Genomic DNA, 20467 nt, shown 5'->3' on the forward strand with positions numbered 1-20467 from the left:
ATTCAAGCCATTGAAAATTTTCTTTTCATTGTTCTAAATTCATCTGCATCTACTGATAATCAAGATCATCCATTCAGTGAAAATTTCTTGTAGGACACAAATCAGATAACATGGTGACAGTTCCGATCATCGGACCAGTCAGCATGTGGGCCCCATTGAGCGGCGATGTACGGTGGATTTTTACTGCGAGAGAGGCAAAACGAACTCAGTTACAGTCATGGATCCCGGAGTGGAGAGAGAGTAGTAGCAAAAACTCACTCATAAAAACGTTCCCCAGCACAAGGAAAAATACAAAAAATGGAGAGAAATTTCAGACATCTCTTTCCAGCTCTTTCTCTTCTTCTCATCATCTTACTCTCCTTTTTCATCATCACATCTTCATCATCATCAGATGAGGAGTGGGCCATCATCTCAAGATTCCAGCAATACCTTCAAATCAACACCGCACAGCCAAACCCCGACTACGCCCAATCCACCTCTTTCATCCTCTCTCTCGCCAAAACCCTAACCCTAGAATCTGAAACCCTAGAATTCGCGCCGGGAAAGCCACTCGTCCTCCTCAAATGGCCCGGCAAGGAACCCACGCTCCCCTCTGTTCTCCTCAACTCTCACACCGACGTCGTCCCCTCCGAAGCCCTCAAGTGGGCCCACCCTCCCTTCGGGGCCCACATCGATGATGACGGCAAAATCTACGCCAGAGGCTCCCAGGACATGAAGTGCGTCGGTATGCAGTATCTCGAAGCCATCCGCCGCCTGAAGAGCTCCGGGTTCCAGCCGATCCGGACCGTCTATCTCTCGTTCGTCCCCGACGAGGAGATCGGCGGCCATGGTGGCGTGGAGTCGTTCGTGGCATCGGAGAAGTTTGGCGAGATGGATGTCGGGATTGTGCTTGATGAAGGGCTGGCATCGACAGATGAGAAGTACAGGGTCTTCTATGCGGAGAGGTGTCCATGGTGGCTTGTGATTAGGGCGGTTGGGGCCCCCGGGCATGGGTCGAAGCTTTATGATAACAGTGCTATGGAGAACCTGATGAAGAGTATCGAGAGCGTGAGGCGGTTTCGGGCAGCACAGTTTGATATGGTGAAGGCGGGGTTGAAGGCTGAAGGAGAAGTCATTTCGGTGAATATGGCATTCTTGAAGGCGGGAACTCCGTCCCCAACCGTAAGTTCTTCTTCTTCTTTTTTAAGTAGTTCTGATTTATGCTGAAATAACTGAAACCATGGGAAACAATAGAAAGTAGAGGAAAATTGAAGAGTTGCAACTGATGGGAAGAAAAGCATTGTTCAATCAGTGTGCTTCGTGGGTCATCATAATCCATCCACAATGGCTCTATGATTTGGACGGTCTAGATTGATATGCATGTTACCTGTAAGGCTAGTGAGACAACAACTTAAAGTGGCAAACTATCAGTAGTAAGTAAGCTCAGGTTTCAATCCTTGCCCGAGTGGTAGACTTTGAGGAGTTTCAACATGGGGTCTTGGGTTTGAAACCCATAGGTGGTGAAATCCCACTACGGCGTGCGTGGGTGTGTGTGTAAAAAAAGAAAAGAAAAGAAAAAAAAGAAGTTAAGCTCCATGTTCTCCATAATTGGTATGCGCTTTTCATGGATCATACCCTTCTGAAAAAGATTTATTGGCTACCCATTTGCAAACTTAGTTTGATTTTGGTTGCTAAGCTTTCTTGTTCTTAAGGCCTCACAACCAAGCTGATAGTACCAAGCATTGGGAATTACAGCCAAGAGTGAGTTTCATGAGATTATGACGAATTTGAAGCACAGGTGCCAATTTGGTGGTTTATCGATCTAAGGAATCCCATTCAATTCCAAACAGCAGACTGAAGAAAGTAGGCTACAAACTTCCTCTGGTCTGTATTAAAAAAAAAAAAAATCTTTTGATCGACAGATCTGATTTGTTCAGCATCACCTATGCAAGCCATCTAAGATAATTTTCCATTGGATGCATTTAGCCTTCTTATCTGAGAATTACTTTAGACTGCAGGACCCCTTCTATGAAATCAAGCATGAAGTAGTGAGCATGGTTTTCACATCGGTTTTGGTGTATGGTATTGGTCACAAGTCACAACTGATGTGGGATTGCATCGCCCTGTAACTCCACTTTATTGGGCTGTATCGGCTGTATTGTTCATGGGCAATGCCTGCACATATCGGGCGACGGATTCATGGAATGGCAACTTTGGAGAATCTTTGTTCTCACTTTTTGTAGGCAACGTATGGAAAACAATGAGTGGAATACCCTTCAAATACTTAAAAAAAGGGGGAAAAAAAAATGGGTGGTATTCATGGTGATGCAAATATACAAAAGCCAAGCTACATCCACCCTCCAAAGCTAGTTTTGTGTCTTGGCATATATAGAAACAGTGTTTTTGTGTGTGTGTGTGTGTGTGTGTGTGTGTGTGTGTGTGTGATGGTTGGCAACATGGGGAATCCCTTTGGTATTTCCATGCATTACATGTACTTTCTTGTGTGCTGCCCCAAATCAATGCATTAAAAAAGAGTTATGTAGCAGCTGTTTCATAACGGTGACAGTGGGAACCATCATGCGTTATGGAGCCTAATGGCCTTTACTGGAAAATAAAAGAAAAGAAGAAGGCCTGTAACGGCTGTTACTGCCAGTCTGGTACTCAACGATCTATTATGGGACCGATACTAATGGCCATAACGCCCGTTATGGTCCGTATCATACTGTTATTGAATACCTTGCGGTTGGGACAAGGCTATGATAATGATGATGTACTTTTGTGTTAACTTTTTAATTTTGTATGATATACGCACATCTACGGTGCTCGGGAAACAAGTTAGGGGAATTCAAGGTCCACCATATGCAGTGAACTATGTTATGTCAGTGCTCCAAACCTATGTTGTGTGGCATTGAAATGTCTTGGCATGGACACCCTTGTTTGGCTCTATATCTTGGATGTGAGACTAAAATAGTTATCACTCTAACCATATATAACATATGGTGTCTTGTGTGCTATTTAAGGACACGTATTTCATAATTGTATGATCGCCTACAGTCAGTTGTATCTCAGCTTAAGATGCGACCTGTCACCTGTCTGATGTGCTAGGGCTTATAAACCATGTGAGAACTGGGCCCCACCAAGAAGATCACCTAAATCGAGCTGGTCCATGCACCGGGCAGGCCACACAGCCAGCTTGTGGGCAGTCTGCTGTCCATTGCTTTTATACACAGTATCCAATCTTATGAGTGGGCCAATGTGATTTTTTTATCTGATGATATTCGTGGTGGGCCCACCTCATGCATGGCTTGAATGTCCTACACACTTGACACATTGGCATGTGAGATGGGTGGTTTGTTAAGCTTTGCTAGTATCTGGTGATAGGAAATCATTACTCACTTTCTACATGTCATGTTACAAGAAAAAGAAGAAGAAGAAGTATCTGGTGATAGGAAATCAATACTCACTTTCTACTTGTCATGGTACTTGAATAAAAAAAGAAGAAAAAAATCAAAATTTATTCAAAGAAAGACGCGAACAACTGCCAAAAGAAAAAAAAGAATATAACCACAGCACCAGTTTGCAACTAAACCACGGCTCGTAACTTAGAAAACAAAAAACAAGAAAGACCAAACCAAAGAGGCTGGAGAAAAGCCTAAAATGAAAGGGGAAAAAAATGTGGGATGTATAGGCATATAGCCAGGTTGTGATGTTGCATTTGACATTAAAGGTTTCTTAAGGGTTAGGCGCGGCATTCTTTCAGTCCAACATGAACTTTTGCAGCCTTTGAATTTCTCAACATCACAGGAATGTTTCAAGCAGGCTGTTCAAGTAGTGTGGGCTTGTCGTTGACCCTAAAGATTTATCCTGTATCTCTTACGTTTCTTTATGTTTATGCACGAAATAGGGAGCTACAACTTGTAGAGGACTGGGAATTGCTTTTGGTATTCCTTGAAATAGGGTTCACAGTTCCTTTCTGCTCTGCTAACATATGTTTAATGGCTGTTGATTTGAAGAATCAAACCCCATTACGATTTACTCTTCATTCCTCTTGTTGTTTCCATGTTCTCATGTGGGGTTATGATTTATTTTTGAATCCTTCAGAGGCTTAGCATCAGGTTCATCCTCTGTACATAGGAACTTCGGTTTGTGGCTTTTATTAATATTGCAATCTAGCTGCAGGCATGAGCAGCTTCTGCTGCTTTCAAAACATGCAGACCCTGTTCAATAATAGAACTTTCTTATATAATGCATTGGGGAAATAGATTGTAAGTTATTTCGTGGTATTTTCTAATGTTTTCCCTGTTCTCACAAATGACTACTTTCTTTGAGCAGGGTTTTGTCATGAATCTCCAGCCATCTGAAGCAGAGGCAGGTTTTGATATCCGGGTCCCTCCGAATGCTGATGAAGAATCTTTGGAGAAACGTATTGCTGAAGAATGGGCGCCTTCTTCCCGTAATATGACATTTGAGGTATGGAAGCACTTCACAGAGTCTTTGATTATTTCTATAATTTATGTAGGTTTAATTTGAGCATTCGCCGAGTACTTGCTCCTGAATGAGCTGAAGTTTATTATTATGCATCTCCCAAATTTCTAATTATCCCAATTTTAGTATTTATTTTTTGAGGTCATACATCTACTTTAGTATCCAACTTTTTTGAACTTCTTTTTTTTCTCTTTCTTTCTTTCTTTTCTTTTTCTTTTTTGTTTTCTTTTTTTTTCTCTTGAGAGGCTATGGAAGAGCATGTACTTTGGAATCCATGTACTTCTTTGTTTGAACCTCGGTACTTCACAGCCTGTACATCTATTGCTGTATTCCCAGTTGCAAGAGCATCACATATCTTCTGGCCTTTTCCTTTATAGTGGAAGCTATCTCAGGACATCTTTGTGTTATCTTCCTCTGTGAAAATGTGGAGATAGAGCAAACAGTTTCACCTTGTCATACTCTTCATGAAATGTAAACCTTTAAGAGATTTTATAATTTTAGATAGCCTGTCTATCTTAGTGGTGTTTCTATGATTAAGGTTCACATTCACTTAGCTTTGGTTCCATGCAAATGGATGCATCCATTGACCAGGAAGAATGATCCTGTATTCCTGTCTTATTCTGGGTTAGCCAAGGTAATCGAGAAAACCTACTTATCTGCATTTCCGTCATGATTGTTTAATGGTAGCAGCTCGATCATAGTAGTTCTGTGCAGCTCCCATCCCGTTACATGTGGCAAGCCTGTGTGGTGATTGGGACTGTTGATTGGGTCTCGCATGGATAGGCCAGTGTTTTGAATTGCTCTCTTAGTGTAGCATAGCTTGTAGCGTATGTAGCGTACACTACACTGTATTATTTTTCTTTAGTTTTTCTTAAACTGCATTTTTTAGTTTTTATGTAAAATGGTGGTTACCCATTCTTTTTCACACGTGGCAATGATGTTAAGTTATCCATACCGTCTCGAAATAGTAGGTCCATCTAGTCCTATTGTAGATGGAGAATATTTCTACTTTGAACGATCTATTAAATGATGAAGATGACCTTTGGAGTCTAGAGTCTAGAGCCTATTAATTGAGATTTTGAGGAATGTGACATTTGTATTTTGTACTTAATACTCTTAACCTGTTGTATTTTTATCTCTTTTCATACCTGTGACTAGTGGTTTCAATTAAACATTATTAATTAAAATGGTTTGCTCAGAAAGAATTGTTTTTTTTTTTTTTTAGCAGCAACGATCGAAATATATTAAAAAAGGAAAAGAGAGAAAACAAGCAAGAACAAGAAGAAAACAGAACTGCTGAGATAGCAGAACTGGAAACAGAAAACTAGCAACCTAAGAAGCAAAGGTCATAGCCTTTCAACCCGTTTACATTGACTGCCCATTCAACCAACATCCTCTTGGCCCTGGCTCAGAAAGAATTGTTGATGTGATAATGATTTGATTTGGTTTATATATGTGGATTGGCTTTGATAAATGATAATTAATAACTTGTTTGAACATGTTTATACTTGAAAAAATAAATTATATATATATATATATATATATATATATTTCTTTTTTCTTATTATTTATCATATTTTTTCTATTTCTAAATTAAAAAAAATAGAAGTATCGTATCACTTACGCTGCTTACGCTACACGCTATAGAGGGCTGAATACCATGCAACTCGCTACCACTATTTAAAATACTGGGATAGGCCGTATCACAAGAGCAAGGGTGGGAATTAACTGGATAATACTTTTTGACAACCTTGTGGTCATGTTCACGCTGGTCCCTGAATTTCTTTTTGGGGAAGGGAGTTGACAACTACATAGCATTGAGGAGCATTAATTCAAGTCTTGAAGCATTCCCTTTATAGAAGGACAACTGCTACGCAAAGGCACTGCATGAAATTTTTTCTAGATTCTCTCTCTCATCTAATGATATTGAAAAATCCTTAGTTCAATCCATCTAACTGTGGTTCTAGCTTGGACAGTTCAAGCAGAAAGGTTCGGTGCATGACATGTTTGGGAAGCGAGCACTCACTGCCACTGACAGTTCTAACCCATGGTGGGCGCTTTTGGAGGAAGCTGTAAGGAAAGCTAATGGCAGAATCAATAAGCCAGAGATTTTTCCAGCCTCAACTGATTCTCGCTATTTCCGCCAACAAGGAATACCAGCAATTGGCTTTTCTCCAATGGCAAACACTCCCATTCTGCTCCATGACCATAACGAGGTATGTTACACATACTGCCCTTTGTTTTCGGTATATTTCTAACAATTTTACAAACACATGCAGTTGTACTTCTGTGTAAGAATTTGCACGTGCTTTTATATATATATATAAATTTTTTTACACGCATTCACACCAGTGGGATTTCACCACAATGGGTACTCAAACCCATGACCTTGTGTTGAAACTCTCGTGAGTCTACCACCGAGGCATGAGTAAGGACCCCAGATGCATTCGCAAATATCATTTGCTGGCCTACATGTTCACATACTCCTTATCATGTAAAAATGTAACTTAGGGATGAGATCCAATGCTCCCAAAAGTATGAAAATTTCGTGCCTTTACTTTTTAGACTGTATACTTGGGATGTGTATAATTATGTGTGCCATTGATTCATCATTAGCTTCTTGAATGGACCATAGACCAAAAATCACAATATGTGTGAAATTCATTAAATGGATTTACTGATTCTTGTACCCAAAATTTTAAATTGTTAGGGTTGTCCGATCGTTGTGACTTCTGGCCTATGTAGCATTCATGGTTGCCCCTGATGAGGGAATGGTTTAGATAATCTTACACATTCCATGTGTATGATACAGAGAGTGGAATCACAAAATTTTTCATGCCTCTAGGATCACTGGATCTGTTCCCTGTAACCTGTGTACCTCAGTGCATGCATGTGTAGCTGTGTTAATTTGTGTATTCATCACCATGAGCTAATCAAGCTTGTGTATGAACATGGCAGTTTTTTATGTAAGTAGAAAATGCATGCATGTGTGTGTGTGTGTCTACAAGCCTAGTGATTACATGCACTACATGACTTTGATGTTCATGCATAGATATGCACGTTTGCATGCTCTATCAACCACGTACTCATGGTTTCCATGACATCATTATAGCCTGTTGTATCAGAGAAGTAATGGTATCTTGCAATATAAGGGCTGTTATGGTTGACAATAGGCAGACATGTTTAATTGCATTCCCCCTCAAGAAAAAAGGTCCTTTATGGCTGTTATTTTGCTAATTATTAAATTGATTAGGCAACTAGACTCAATTAAATAATAATTACAGTTCAACAATAAATTTTTAAAGCAAATAATGAAGATTAGAGTTCAACAATAAATTTAAAATATGTAAAATATCATTATGGTATTATGAGCATGTGTACTTTCTTTTTCAAAAATATTGGTCAATAACGACAGCAACAGCCTCTGTATTGCTTAGTATCTCAGTTCACAATGGCAGTTTATATATATATATATATATATATATATATATATAGCGGAACGCTCACCTGCGAACCAGTTCACACGGACTACCTACGAACTTTTTTGAGAACTCATCATATCTGAAGATTCTCGAAAATCCAAACGGTCCACATGAAGCAGAACCTCATGAAACCCCTTGGTACCAATTTTTACTTTGAACCAAAACTTCGGTGGGCCATAAAAATGTAAACAGTTTCTTCCATTGATTTGAATTTCTCTTTACTATGGCTCACCAGAATCTTAGAACAGGGTGAAAATTTACCCCCTCGGGTTTCATGGGATTCCGCATCTTATGGACCGTTCGGATTCGACACCCATGACACGTGTGCAAAGGTGCGCAGGTGCGTAGGAGAGCATGCCTCTCTCTCTCTCTCTCTCTCTCTCTCTTTATATATATATATATATATATATATATATATATATATATATATATATATATATATATTGTAGAATTTGTAACCAATATAACAAAAGGTTTCGGGTGCAGAATACCTCAAAGATTATAGGGCCATTAGCTTCATCAGATGCATTTACAAAATCCTTGCTAAGGTCCTAGCTTCTAGATTTAGAGGAAAGTTAGGTGTTGTTTCCAAGTTCCAAGGTGCTTCTGTAGAGGGTCGGCATATCTTGGATAGTGCTTTGTTAGCTCACTAGTGTATCAACACTAGACATAGAGAAAATTTAAGCACGTTGTTTGTAAGTTGGACATCGAAAAAGCATACGACCATGTGGATTAGGGCTTCCCGGACTATATGTTTGCTAGAATTGGATGCGGCACGAGATGAAGAAGCTGGGTGATGGAGTGTGTGAGTTCAGCTAGATTCTCGGTGTTGGATAACATCTCGCCTAAAGGTTTCTTTCAAAGTTCAAGGGAGTTGTGACGGGGGGACCCACTATCTCCTCTCCTTTTTGTGGTGGGCGCCGAAGCACTTGGGAGAATGAAGGGGGCAACAGAATGATCTCTTTTAGGAATTATGTGCTGGCAGGATGACCCCTCCTATATCTAATCTTTAGTTCGCAGACGATGCGTTATTATTCTGCGAGGCTGAAGAAGAGAAGTTGGAAAACTTGAGAATGATTATTCGTTGATTTGAGGTTGTCTCAGGATTGAAGGTCAACATTGCGAAAAGTATTATATTGGGTATTCATTTGCCTAGGGATGAGCTCTTAAGGTTAGCAGGTGTGAGGCAGGCTCTTTCCTATCTTTTTTTTCTTTGTTTTTTTTTTCCTTTCTCTCCCTTGCGCCTGGGGTGTGGGTTGCTTCTTCTTTTTTCTTTTTTCTTTTTCTTTTTCCCATGGGGTTCGCCCCACGTGTATCTTTTAGGCTTTTGCCCTGGGTTAGTTAATAAGAGAGTTCCCCTCGCTTGGTTTCCCGAAAATATAAATAGGCAGAGCATCTTTGGGACATAGTTGTTGAAAGATTCAAAAGAAAATTAGCAAGATGGAAGTGATGATATCTTTCTCTTGGGTGCCGTATTACTCTAATTAAAGCGGCCCTTTCAAAGCTGCCAATCTACTTCATGTCCGTATTTTGTTGCCCAAAGTCAGTGTTAGCTAAGCTAGATAGGTTGCAGTGTGATTTTTTACGGCAAGGTGCAGAAGGTGTGGAAGGTGCTTCCAAGTTCGATTTGTTAAATGAGAATAAGTTTGTAAGTCTTATGATGAGGGTGGGGCCGGCATTAAGAACCTCAAGGTGATGAATATAGCATTGTTGGGTGAATGGTTGTGGTGGTTTGGTTTGGAAGAGGATGTTATGGAGAGCTACGATTGCCTCTAAGTATGGATGTGAGGTTGGTGGTTGGGGTGCTAATAAGTCTTCCATGTATAGAGCTTCAGCGATGTGGAGAGGAATTCTAGCCATGAAATCAAAATTTGACAATGGGATTGGTTTTGGTCTTGGGAATGGGGAGATGATTTGATTTTGGGAAGATGTGTGGGTGGGTGATGTTCTTTTGAAAAACTTGTTTGCTAATATCGCTTGTTCATCGCCAGCTCATAACATCCTTGTCGCTCACTATGTCTACTTGTGTCATTTCAGTTGCTTGGGCTCCTCCTTGCCGCTTATTTCTTTCGGATGAAGAGACGATTGAATTAGCCTTGCTTTTTTCTCTCATTCAATTCTACTATCCGATCAGTGGGGAAAGGGACCATATTGTGTGGAAAAAGGAGTCGTTAGGATGTTTTTTAGTTAGACCTTTTAATGCTATGCTCGCTAAGTCCGAAGTGGATGGAGAAGTTAAGAATACCAAGTTTGTTTGGTCCTATGCAGCTCCGCACAAATTTGTTGCTTTTTGTTGGCTCGTGGGGAGAGAGTTTTTACTGTGGATAATCTCCAGGAATACCAAGTTTGTTTGGTCCTATGCAGTCCCAATGTTTTCTTGTTAAGTAGGGCTGATTTGGTATCAGTCAATCACCTACTCATCCACTCCCCGTTTGTGTCCTTTCTAGATTCAATGTCCGTTGGGTTATGCCATATTCCATAAGAGATTTGGTAGTGGCTTGGCATGGTGTATATGTGGCTTTGCTCGTTGGCGGGTCTTTGGGTGATTTGGGAGGAAAGAAATGGAAGGTGCTTCTGTAATGTTAGCCACAACATTGAGTAGGTTGTAGGGAGAGTTTGGGGGCTTATCCAGTGGTGAGGCTGATGTATTTTGGGATTTAAGGGCTTGTTGTTTCTTTGCTTTCGGGACGGTGGTTAGCTGTTTTGTGCATTTGTATTCTTTGTCACCTATTGGCTCTTTCTCAATAAAATTTCTGCAACTCAAAAAGAAAAAAAGCTGTTATATTGGCTTTTAAATCATAACAATTTCGGCCATTGGCCATAATGTCCTGTTATAAGAAACTTTAGCCGTGCATGTGCTATGTATACTCATAGGAGCAATTACTGAAAACTGTCCCACTCGAAAAGAGTGCTCTAAGAAATGATGAAATTCTTGACATTCAACTATAGTCATGGTGTGCCGTAAAGGTTACGGTGGCAACTGTTACACGTTACGGGGTCGTAACGGCCGTAACAGCCGTTATGGAAAAAAAAAAAAAGAAAAAAAGACCTGTAATTGCCATTAACAGCACATTACATCCCCTATAAAGGCCATAATAGCCCTATAATGGTCTATTACGGAACATATACAGGTTTTTCATACTTTTTAATCAACATTACGGGGCAGATATAGGTTATTCGGGAGTTTTTTCAAAAAAGAAAAAAGAAAAAAGAGAGACCACAACAGCCGTTACGGGGCCGTAACAGCCGTTATGCCCCGTATCATAAAGGTAATGGTGGTGGCCGTTACGGCCACCGTTACCGTTATGGAACACCTTGACTATAGTGCTATTGAGGAGGGAAAGAAAGGACCTCGCATGAACCTTATGTTGCAATCCGAATACCTTTTGGAAGGATTTGCCATTCTTGGGGTACTTCTGGCATTAGCTTCTTGGAGCTTTTTGTTCATGTTGAAATCATTCTAACACACATATGGCCGGTGCATGCAGCACCTCTGTAATTCTGTGTATTATAAAATAGAGAAGAACTTTGACACTGGCAAAGTGTTATTGTTGTTGATATGCAGCCACTAAGAAATCATACATGTGACATATTCTTGTCTAATTGTTTTGACAACTGAACTATTCATATGTTAAAGTGCATGGTAAGAAACATGCACTGAAGCATCCAACTCAAGGTCATTACATATCAAGTGTGGTATAGAAAACCCAAAGAGATGGCTGGTGGCCTAATGCTAGCAGCAGCTCCTTACCTTCCCCATTCATGTTACAAATTCTTCATTCTATGAATTGACCCAGCAAAGCCATGCTGTTTCGATCCAGGATCTCTACTTCCCATGTTGGTGTGGCATGTAAGCCTCCCAAATCACCTATATCATGAGCAGGAGTAGCTTCATTTGATCCTGCTGGTGTGGAGCCTTCTTGCAAGCTGCATATTGTACGCGAGGTATATTTTTAGCCTACTTGCCCATGCTACATACCAGTTACTGAAATTATACCTGTCCAAATTGTGGAAGCTAATTTAGATGGACCGCAAACCGGAAGCTATAGTGATTTGATTTTTTTTTTTACTGTCAAATTGGTGGACAATTAATAGATAGTTGAAACTGAAAACAGCCAATGGTCCAAATTCCACAAAAAAAAAAAAAAAAAGTCTGTTAGTCAAAGCTTGGGATTGCTGAAAGGATCTGATATTGGGGTGCTCACCAATTCACAGTAGGCTCTGCATTAGTGGTTTAATTAAGGTCAATGTTTGCCACATACATTTTCTGAGTGCCTGTGGATCAGCCATCATAGTATTGCCAGAATATCAAATTATTCCACTAAAAATCTCTCTACTATATATAGCGGCCAGGGTCAAGATTTTTCCCACAATTAATTTTTGAGATGCTAATACTTTGCCTTATTTGAAGATATGGGAAGAGTTTTTGACCAAAGAAAGGGGTAATTTACTGCCACTCCTTCCATGTGGTTAACACCATATGGTTCAGATTTTGCTGGTTCCCCAGGAAGCAAGATGGTGGATTTTACCTGCTTACCCTAGGCACCACACCCAAATACCTTTACTACACGCAATGGGAAGTGCATGGAACGCGCTCTATGGGCCTATTTGTTGTTTGTTTGACGTCCACTCCGTACACCAGAGGCAGCCCGTCATGTTCACAGCACATCCCAAAATGCAGCCTGAAATAAAACTTAGGTGGCCGATAATGTAAGGAATAATTCAAATTACACCTAGAACCTCCAATTTCATGCAGTGTGGGCCAGCCTGAGCTTTGGATCAGTCTGATTTTTTTTTTAGATTCTCTTTTTTTAGGTTAGTCTCACCTGATGAACCAATTGGATGGAATATACACACTTAGGTGGGCGATAATGTAAGTGTGGGACGACTGACTGGACATGTTTTTCACTCAAGGCCTAACATTGAAGGTACACCTGATGGATGGACCAGATGTTGCATACACACAAAAGGCAGTCCCCACATGGATCGAGTGTTGTACCACTCTGTAGGAAAGGTTGAGAGGGTTTCAGCTCTCACTTTTTACAACTGGGCACGTCTTGCAAGCAACAGCTTCAATTTCCAGGTGCACTGCATGTGCCACATGAGCTAATATGCATAAAACAGGAAGGATTTGCTTTTGATTAGGGATGAAAATTGTCAGGCCTGAAAAAGTCTCATGCCCAAAATTTGAACGGTAGGTGCTTGACCTATTCAACATGACGTACCATTGCCAACGTTATTTCTGATGATTTCCTCAGGCTTGATCAATGTGCTTCGTGTCAATGAAACATGCATGCGCACTTATACAGATAAAGTTTGTTTGGGTATCTGAAGCTCTCTTTTTCAATGCATGCAGTTCCTGAGCAAAGAAGAGTACTTGAAAGGAATTACGATGTATGAGTCGATCATTGGAGCATATGCCTCTTATGTTGGACCTGCCGGGGGTGAAACTTTGAAAGACGAGTTATAAAGTGGCAGCATGGCCATTCCCTCTCTGCACAGAACACATCTTCTGTGGGCCCCGCATTGCAATACATTTCATGGGTAAGACAGACCCTGGCCTGTAATATTGAAGAATCAAAGCTGAGAATGTAGTCAGCGACTACATCTTGCCACTGAGATCCAGAAACTGAACGAAGCATGGCTCGAGTTGCATTGTGAATTTTATTTGCATTGCAATTTGGCAAGTTTGTAATTTTTTTGCCTCTCTTTTCTGAATGAAGTCATCGGATCGATAGCCCCCATCCAGCTTTAGAGGTGGCACACGTGCCAAGCTGGCTGGTGCCTAGGACATCTGAGCTGTGTACATGGTGGATTGATCTGTGCAGGTGATCAAGCACTACAGTCAAGCTGGTCCGCTCATCAGGCACGCCATCCCTGTATGAAAACAATGGACTAGGGGGTAAACTTGACAATAACTCACATTCAACCCACACAATTCACCCACCTGGGGAGTGGATTGTCCTCATTTCTTTGCCAGGGCATCATCACATTAAGGTCCATGTTATATGCCGCTCAGATCTTCGGTGCACATGTCAGGTTGCCATGTGCACTGGGTGTAAAGGTGTGCACGTTAAGAATACTAGCAAACCTCAATACCCTTATGCATGCGATCTTTAGAAAAAAAAAAAAGAAGCATAAATGGATGCTTTTGTAACTGAGATGCCATCTCAATATCATGCCTACGAAGTATATGCTACGTGCGGTACCATTTTTTTCCCCTTTTGATGAGCAGCTGAGATTTTATTGGGACATAAAGCGGGACCATACCCATCCTGGCGGTGGATAGAAAATCTCTTGAATTTTGTTCATGGCAAAGCTAGATGAAGATGACTGAGGTTCACTGGTGATCTGTATGGCTCGTCCATGCTGCATCATGTATCTATCAAAAGATATTCATAGGTCCTCCGCTTCGATGACAATATGTCGAGCAAGCAGAGGGTATTAGCATGACATGGTTGGGCTGGTCTTCTTCAGCCCGAGTGATGAATGCAGCTCTGGCAGAACCAAGGTGGAAGCTATTCGTGGGGGCATTAAACTGGTCCTTTAATCTTTATCTACTCTCATATTAGTGGAGCTTTCTAGGGCCTTTGCTACGTGTTTGGCCCCTTCCAAATGCATTTTTGATATGAACGAGAGGCAATCAGAATTGAACCTGTAAAAGATCTGGTACAGAAACAAATACATTTATTTTTCAAGTGATTCATTTCATTAAATGTGTGCATATCGAAAAGGTCCTTTTGTGCTATAAACAAGTAGTAAAGCTCTGGAATAATCTGAATCAATAAGACTTATGAATTGGATGATTTATCCTCATCATACTTCTCACAGTAAGAAGTAGCTGATTTTTTTTTTGTAGGAAGAAATTTATTTGGGAGTTAGACCCAGATCATTAGCTTAGAAGGCTTTTTCATTTTTAATGTCTCTAATTCAAAACCACACATGAAACTTTGGGAGTCTGATTTTTCTTCTTTCTTGATAGTGTATTTTTCTTAGAAGATGGAGTGTGAACCAAACCACATAAGCTGCACAGGAAAGTTCCAAAGCTGATCCCAGGGAATAGTAAAAAGCTTTTTAAGGTCTTTCGGTCCAATGTAGGCCCAAAGCCTATCTCAGAGAATAGTCCGTAAGGGGCAGCTGGTTCCTTGATTTCACTGAAATTGTTCATTTGGAAAATTTCTGAAATAATGCTTGCTGCTTGATCAAAATTATAATAAGCCGTATGCTTTCACGAGCGACAACTAGCAATGCCAATTCGTTTGTTACGAAATCAGCTAGGAATCAATTCCCCTTTTAATTGGAACCTGGGAACCTCATGTGGGGCTAATAGCTCTCATTTCCCATTTCATTGAAAACCGTTTTCGTGCAAATAGGAAAGAGAGGGATAGGCTCTCTCTCACTTTTGGCTTAGTAGACTCTCTATGGGAGGCTTACAAGGGCCACTAGTTCAGTAGTATATGTTAGTGCATTGATTTGTATATCTATTTGTTAATCACATGCATTCATGCGTCAATGAGTCAATTGAACTTTTCGAAGTTGAAGACCAAAGATACATGAAAACTTGGAGCATCAAGGAAGTAAAGAAAAAATAAATTAATGTGCCTTGGTGACCCTAACCTTAAATCCAAAACAACCTGGCCTCTAGATGATCCTAACTTTAGTAGGTAAAACTTGATTGATCATCACATAACATTAGGACCTTAAATAGAACATGATAAGTAATACTAAAAGACATGCAAAATTACTATAAAATACATTGCCGAAAACAATAATTTTCATGTGGTCATCGATCTCATCGACAGGTTGTGGATGGGTTTCAATAGAATTAAAGATCAGCTCGATGAGATCAAAGAAATAGTCCAACAACTAAATAGAAAATTCTTAGATTTTCTCAATGGTATTGAAGGATAGTTCAATCTTGTTGAATGACTACTATATACACTTGTGTTTGCAATTGTCATTTGAGTATAATTTTATTCATGCTTATGTGTTTGATTAGTTAAATTACAAGATTGCTTGAATTGAGTTGTATATTAAGCACTTAACTTGTAGGCATACACAAGGTCACTATTTTTTATAGACTAGTTGCTTAATTGGTAGATCATTTATAGTCTATATGATTGGATTTATAGACTAGTTGCTTAATTGGTAGATTATTTATAGTTTATGTGATTGGACACATGGTAAATTGTATTAATTATGCAAAGAATTTTATTTAGTCTATAAAATTAAGCATAATTTTATAGCTCAAGCATAGTTCTATAGCTCTAAGAAACTTTCGCACGCACCACACATTATTCCATGCAATTTCAATCTATTACCCTTTCAAACAGAAATAAAACATAGAACATAAAAATGATTTATTTTGATTCAACTATCTCTTTCTCAACTAGTCCATTTTAATAATATATTTAGGTCAATTGAGGGAACATGAGGACTAGTTACAATAATAAACCTCCCATATTCAGTAGCTCATTACTTCAATTGAGATAATGAAAAATCATTTTCTATTAGTGCTGTTCATAGGAAAATTTGTACTTGATTCTCCTGCTAAAGATCTATGCCAACTATTGTAATTGGTAATTGCCATCCATTGCCATAATGAGCAGCTTCCTTCTTTTCTATTTCTTGGTTAATAAAATTCTATAGTATTCCATAATAAGGGATGAAAGAAAACCCTCCAAGGTGAGGGTTTGATTCCCCTCCTTGGCTTTACCCAATACACATGGTTGTGGGTGATTGCGTGTATCCGCTGGGATTAGTCTCACTTCAAAAAAGAGGTGGGGACACCCTGTGTCTTCCAAAAAAAAAAACGCTCCAAGGATGCTCATTTCAACCCTAGATATTTGCACAGATTTCTTTTCCTGCTCCTTTCACGTCAAAGTTCCAAAATGAATGGATAGTCTTCACGAAAATGATGCGAAAGGGCCTTCTTGATCACAGTATGATAGAGCCTCCTTCAAAAGAACAGTAGATAATGAATTAACCATTGTCCACATGGAACCCCCAGATGGCCATGGTTCAAAACCCACACAAAAAGGACAATCTTGGGCATTGCTTTCTCTTATCTTCTCCCCCTGAATTGCATCTTCAACTATTCTTTACCTGCCACATGGGCTCAATGTCACGTGGTGGTCTTTTTGTAAAGATAAACAGGCAGAAAATCCCAGCTCTTTTACCTCATGATCAACAAGATATCAACCAGGACGCTGGGCCAAGCTCAACAGTTAGCCTTTACAGCACCATGTGTACTCCCCACCAGTTTCTGATCATTAGCTATTTCTGATCTTAGTGCTCAACAGAAGCAAGCAAGCAAAGCTGCATCTGTATGTTTGCATCCTCCACTTGCATTACCAATAATCTGTGCATGAACACGTGCCATCCTTGAAATGGTGGAAGCGGATAGGGTCCCTGATTACAATGTTCCTACATTCCATCTTCGAAACAAGCTTTGCAAATGTGTGGCAGTCACCGCAGATCCTTAAATTTTTCATGATCCTGATCGGTTTTTCCTTTGCAGAGTTCATCAGCCCAAAAGCCATTGCCAGCTTCTCACTGTGATAGCGGAGTGAATCTTCCTTCTGCTCTTTTTCAAGATCATGCAACACAAAATTTGTGTCTGGAACGTACCCCACATCCATTATTCTCTGGATCAATCTGCTCAGCTCTTTACTGATATCATCTATTTGTGGGTGTGATCTGTCTCCCACAACAAAGGCATGAATCTGCTTGTCCACTTCAATCCAACTACGACCAGGCTCTTTCTTTAGGCCTCTCCTTCTCATTGCTTTCCTCACATCTTCGACGTCGTCCCACCTCCAAGAATTCGCATAGATATTAGATAAGAGTATGTATGCCCCTTCATCGTTAGGTTCCAATTCTAGAATCCGCTTTGCTGCATACACTGCCAGCTTTACATTGTGATGAACTCTGCATGCTCCAAGGAGTGTTCTCCATGTAACAGAATCCGGGGCGTATTCCATTTCATGGATGAATCTAATGGCTTCATCGAGCTGGCCCGCCCTGCCAAGGAGATCCACCATACAACCATAATGCTCTCTTCCCGGCTCGATGTCATAAAGCCTCTTCATTGATCGAAAGTAGTACCATCCATCTTCGACCAAGCCTGCATGGCTGCAAGCAAACAAGACACCCACAACGGTGATGTAGTTCGGTTTCATTCCAGAAGCTTTCATCGACTCAAACAGTTCCAGAGCTTGCCGGCTCTGACCATTCTGTGCCAAGCCAGCGATCATGGTGCTCCAAGAGATCACGTCTCTTTCCGACATCCTCTTGAATGCAGATTCTGCATCCTCCAAGCTCCCACATTTGCAATACATATCGAGAAGGGCATTGTTCAGAATCAGGTCTCTCTCAAACTTCAGCACATGAGCATGCACTTGTCTTCCCAGCTCTAACAGTACTAACCCCGTGCAGGCTCTTAAAACGCTTGTTAATGTTCCCTGATTTGCTTGAAAACCAGCTTTCTTCATTCGTTTAAAGAGATTCAGAGCTTCATGACCATCATTGTTCTGAACGAATCCACCAATGATTGAATTCCAAACAATTAAATCATAGGTAACCATCTCACTGAAAACACGAAACCCATCATCTAAATTGCCCCATTTCGCATAGATATCGATCAAGGCACTCCTTACAAAGACGTCTGACTCCAGCCCTCTTTTAATCATACTACAATGGAGCTGCTGTAGGGTACTTAATCCATCACACGCCCTCAGCACAGATGAGAAAGTGTACATGTTGGGCATCACACCTTCCCTAACCATCAGAATCAAAAGCTTCAAAGCTTCTTCACCACGCTTACTATTAGTGAAAGTTGTAATCATGGTGGTCCATGAAACTACATTTCGTTCAGGCATTTCATCGAACAGCTTGCATGCGTCGTTGAAGAGGCCGAATCTCAGATACATGTTGATGAGATTGTTGATTAGGAACGTTTTGGGCTCATGCCCATTTGAGAAAACATGCCGGTGGATGAGCTTGCCTTGCTCGATTGCGCCACTGTCGATGCAGCACTTGATGAGTGTGGAATATGAGATGGGGTCAGCCCAAATCCCGTGTTTTTGGAGGGAATCCATGGCATTGATCGCTTTTGGGAGGTCTTTTTGGTAGCAGAATCGGGTGAAATCATCGATTAAGGTGGAGAGAGGTGTTGGGTTTTGGATCTGTAGGGAGATAGAGGAAGAGTATAAGAGAGGAGAAGCAATTCTACTGAAAGACAGAGGGGTGATGGATTTCAACAAGGATTTCATATGTGGCGCGTTTGGAAATTCAAATTTTCAAAAAAAGCCCTTTTTCTAACTGAAGCTAGTTCATCAAATGTAGGGGTTTGCCAAAGCAGCTCGCTTTGCCTCCGTCGCAACTCAGAATCCAGCGGTGTGTCGCCAACCACTGGGGCCCACATGCTGATATATGATGATTTGAACCGTCTATATTCTCCATGCTACAACAAATAAGCTATTCTCACGCAATCACGTTTCGTTGGTAGTCTTAACTTTTGATTTTTAGAGTTGAATGCATGCCATAAAAAAATTTATTTCCATTGTTGTAAGTCCATCAGCACAACATGGACGGCTCTGATCATCGGATCACTAATCGTGTGGTCTCAAAGGGTGGCGATGCACGCTGGATCCTGAGTCGGGATTGAGGATCTCCCTAAGGTGGTTCATGTATACGCCACCATATGGGACGCGCTTTGGTTAATGACGCTGACCGTAGCCATCTGGCTACTGGTCGGTGTTCTGTGGGCCCATCATGATATATGTGCTTTATCCACGCCGTCCATCATTTTAGCAATTGATCCAAAAAATGAAGCAGATGAGTTAGGTGGACCATACCGCAGGAAAACAGTAGTGATTGAATGTCCACCGTTAAAAACCTCTTAGGGCACACTGTAATATTTGTTTGACATCCAACCTGTTGATTAGGTCATACCTGGATGAAGGTTAGAAAAAGGTAAAAAAAAAAGAAAAAAAGAAAAAACAAATATCAGCTTGATCTAAAACTCTTGTGGCTCATTAAGAAGTTTTTAACGGCAGGTGTTTGATCAACACTATTTCCCGTAACGTGGTCCACTGAAATTTGGGTCTACCTCATTTTTGGGATCATGGCATAAAATGATCTCCAAAAATGGATGGACGGCGTGGATGAAACACTTACATCATGGTGGGGCCCACATAGTACTACTGACTTGTTAATGGTAGCTTCAGTAGCCAAGCCGCGTCCCACCGTATGGACCACAGCGGCATGAGATCGAACCCGTCCATCACGTAGGTCTCATCGGTATTGGAGAATCAGGTCCTTCTCTCGTCAAGTGCTCCACATAGTTAGAAATAGTCGGACTTCTTAGAAGAACTCACCAACCGCTCATTCCACGCACCTCTTGATCCGGTTAGCTGTTTCTGAGGTCAGTGTAACGTGACCCACCTGATGGACGGCTCAGATCACATTCCCCTGTGCCACGATGGCACATGTGGTGGCGTGTGCATCACTCAACAAAC

General features: G+C 40.8%; 2 protein-coding genes across 3 annotated transcripts; one reads left to right on the forward strand and one right to left on the reverse strand.

Moving 5' to 3' along the window:
* Positions 1–222: 222 nt before the first annotated feature.
* LOC131219346 (uncharacterized) lies at positions 223–13641 on the forward strand. 2 transcript variants are annotated; one of them, XM_058214437.1, is made up of 4 exons: positions 223–1161; positions 4312–4449; positions 6432–6680; positions 13303–13641. In XM_058214437.1, the coding sequence occupies exons 1-4, from the start codon at positions 298–300 to the stop codon at positions 13414–13416; spliced, it is 1365 nt and encodes a 454-aa protein (XP_058070420.1). In that variant the 5' UTR covers positions 223–297; the 3' UTR covers positions 13417–13641. The 2 variants fall into 2 exon arrangements, with proteins under 2 accessions (XP_058070420.1, XP_058070426.1); XM_058214443.1 differs by having other exon boundaries at positions 226–1161; positions 6441–6680.
* Positions 13642–16325: 2684 nt separating this feature from the next.
* Positions 16326–19357, reverse strand: LOC131219339 (pentatricopeptide repeat-containing protein At2g03880, mitochondrial). The gene has a single exon (XM_058214429.1). The coding sequence runs from the start codon at positions 19217–19219 to the stop codon at positions 17297–17299; it is 1923 nt and encodes a 640-aa protein (XP_058070412.1). The 5' UTR covers positions 19220–19357; the 3' UTR covers positions 16326–17296.
* Between the last annotated feature and the right edge of the window lie 1110 nt (positions 19358–20467).

This window comes from Magnolia sinica, chromosome 1 (assembly GCF_029962835.1).
Source record: "Magnolia sinica isolate HGM2019 chromosome 1, MsV1, whole genome shotgun sequence".
Taxonomy (NCBI): domain Eukaryota; kingdom Viridiplantae; phylum Streptophyta; class Magnoliopsida; order Magnoliales; family Magnoliaceae; genus Magnolia; species Magnolia sinica.

Coding starts and splice junctions, on each gene's coding strand:
- LOC131219346 (XM_058214437.1), top strand. CDS start 298: ATGGAGAGAAATTTCAGACATCTCTTTCCAGCTCTTTCTCTTCTTCTC. Junction 1,162..4,311: donor CGGGAACTCCGTCCCCAACC/GTAAGTTCTTCT, acceptor TTCTTTGAGCAG/GGTTTTGTCATGAATCTCCA. Junction 4,450..6,431: donor CCCGTAATATGACATTTGAG/GTATGGAAGCAC, acceptor CTGTGGTTCTAG/CTTGGACAGTTCAAGCAGAA.
- LOC131219339 (XM_058214429.1), bottom strand. CDS start 19,219: ATGAAATCCTTGTTGAAATCCATCACCCCTCTGTCTTTCAGTAGAATT.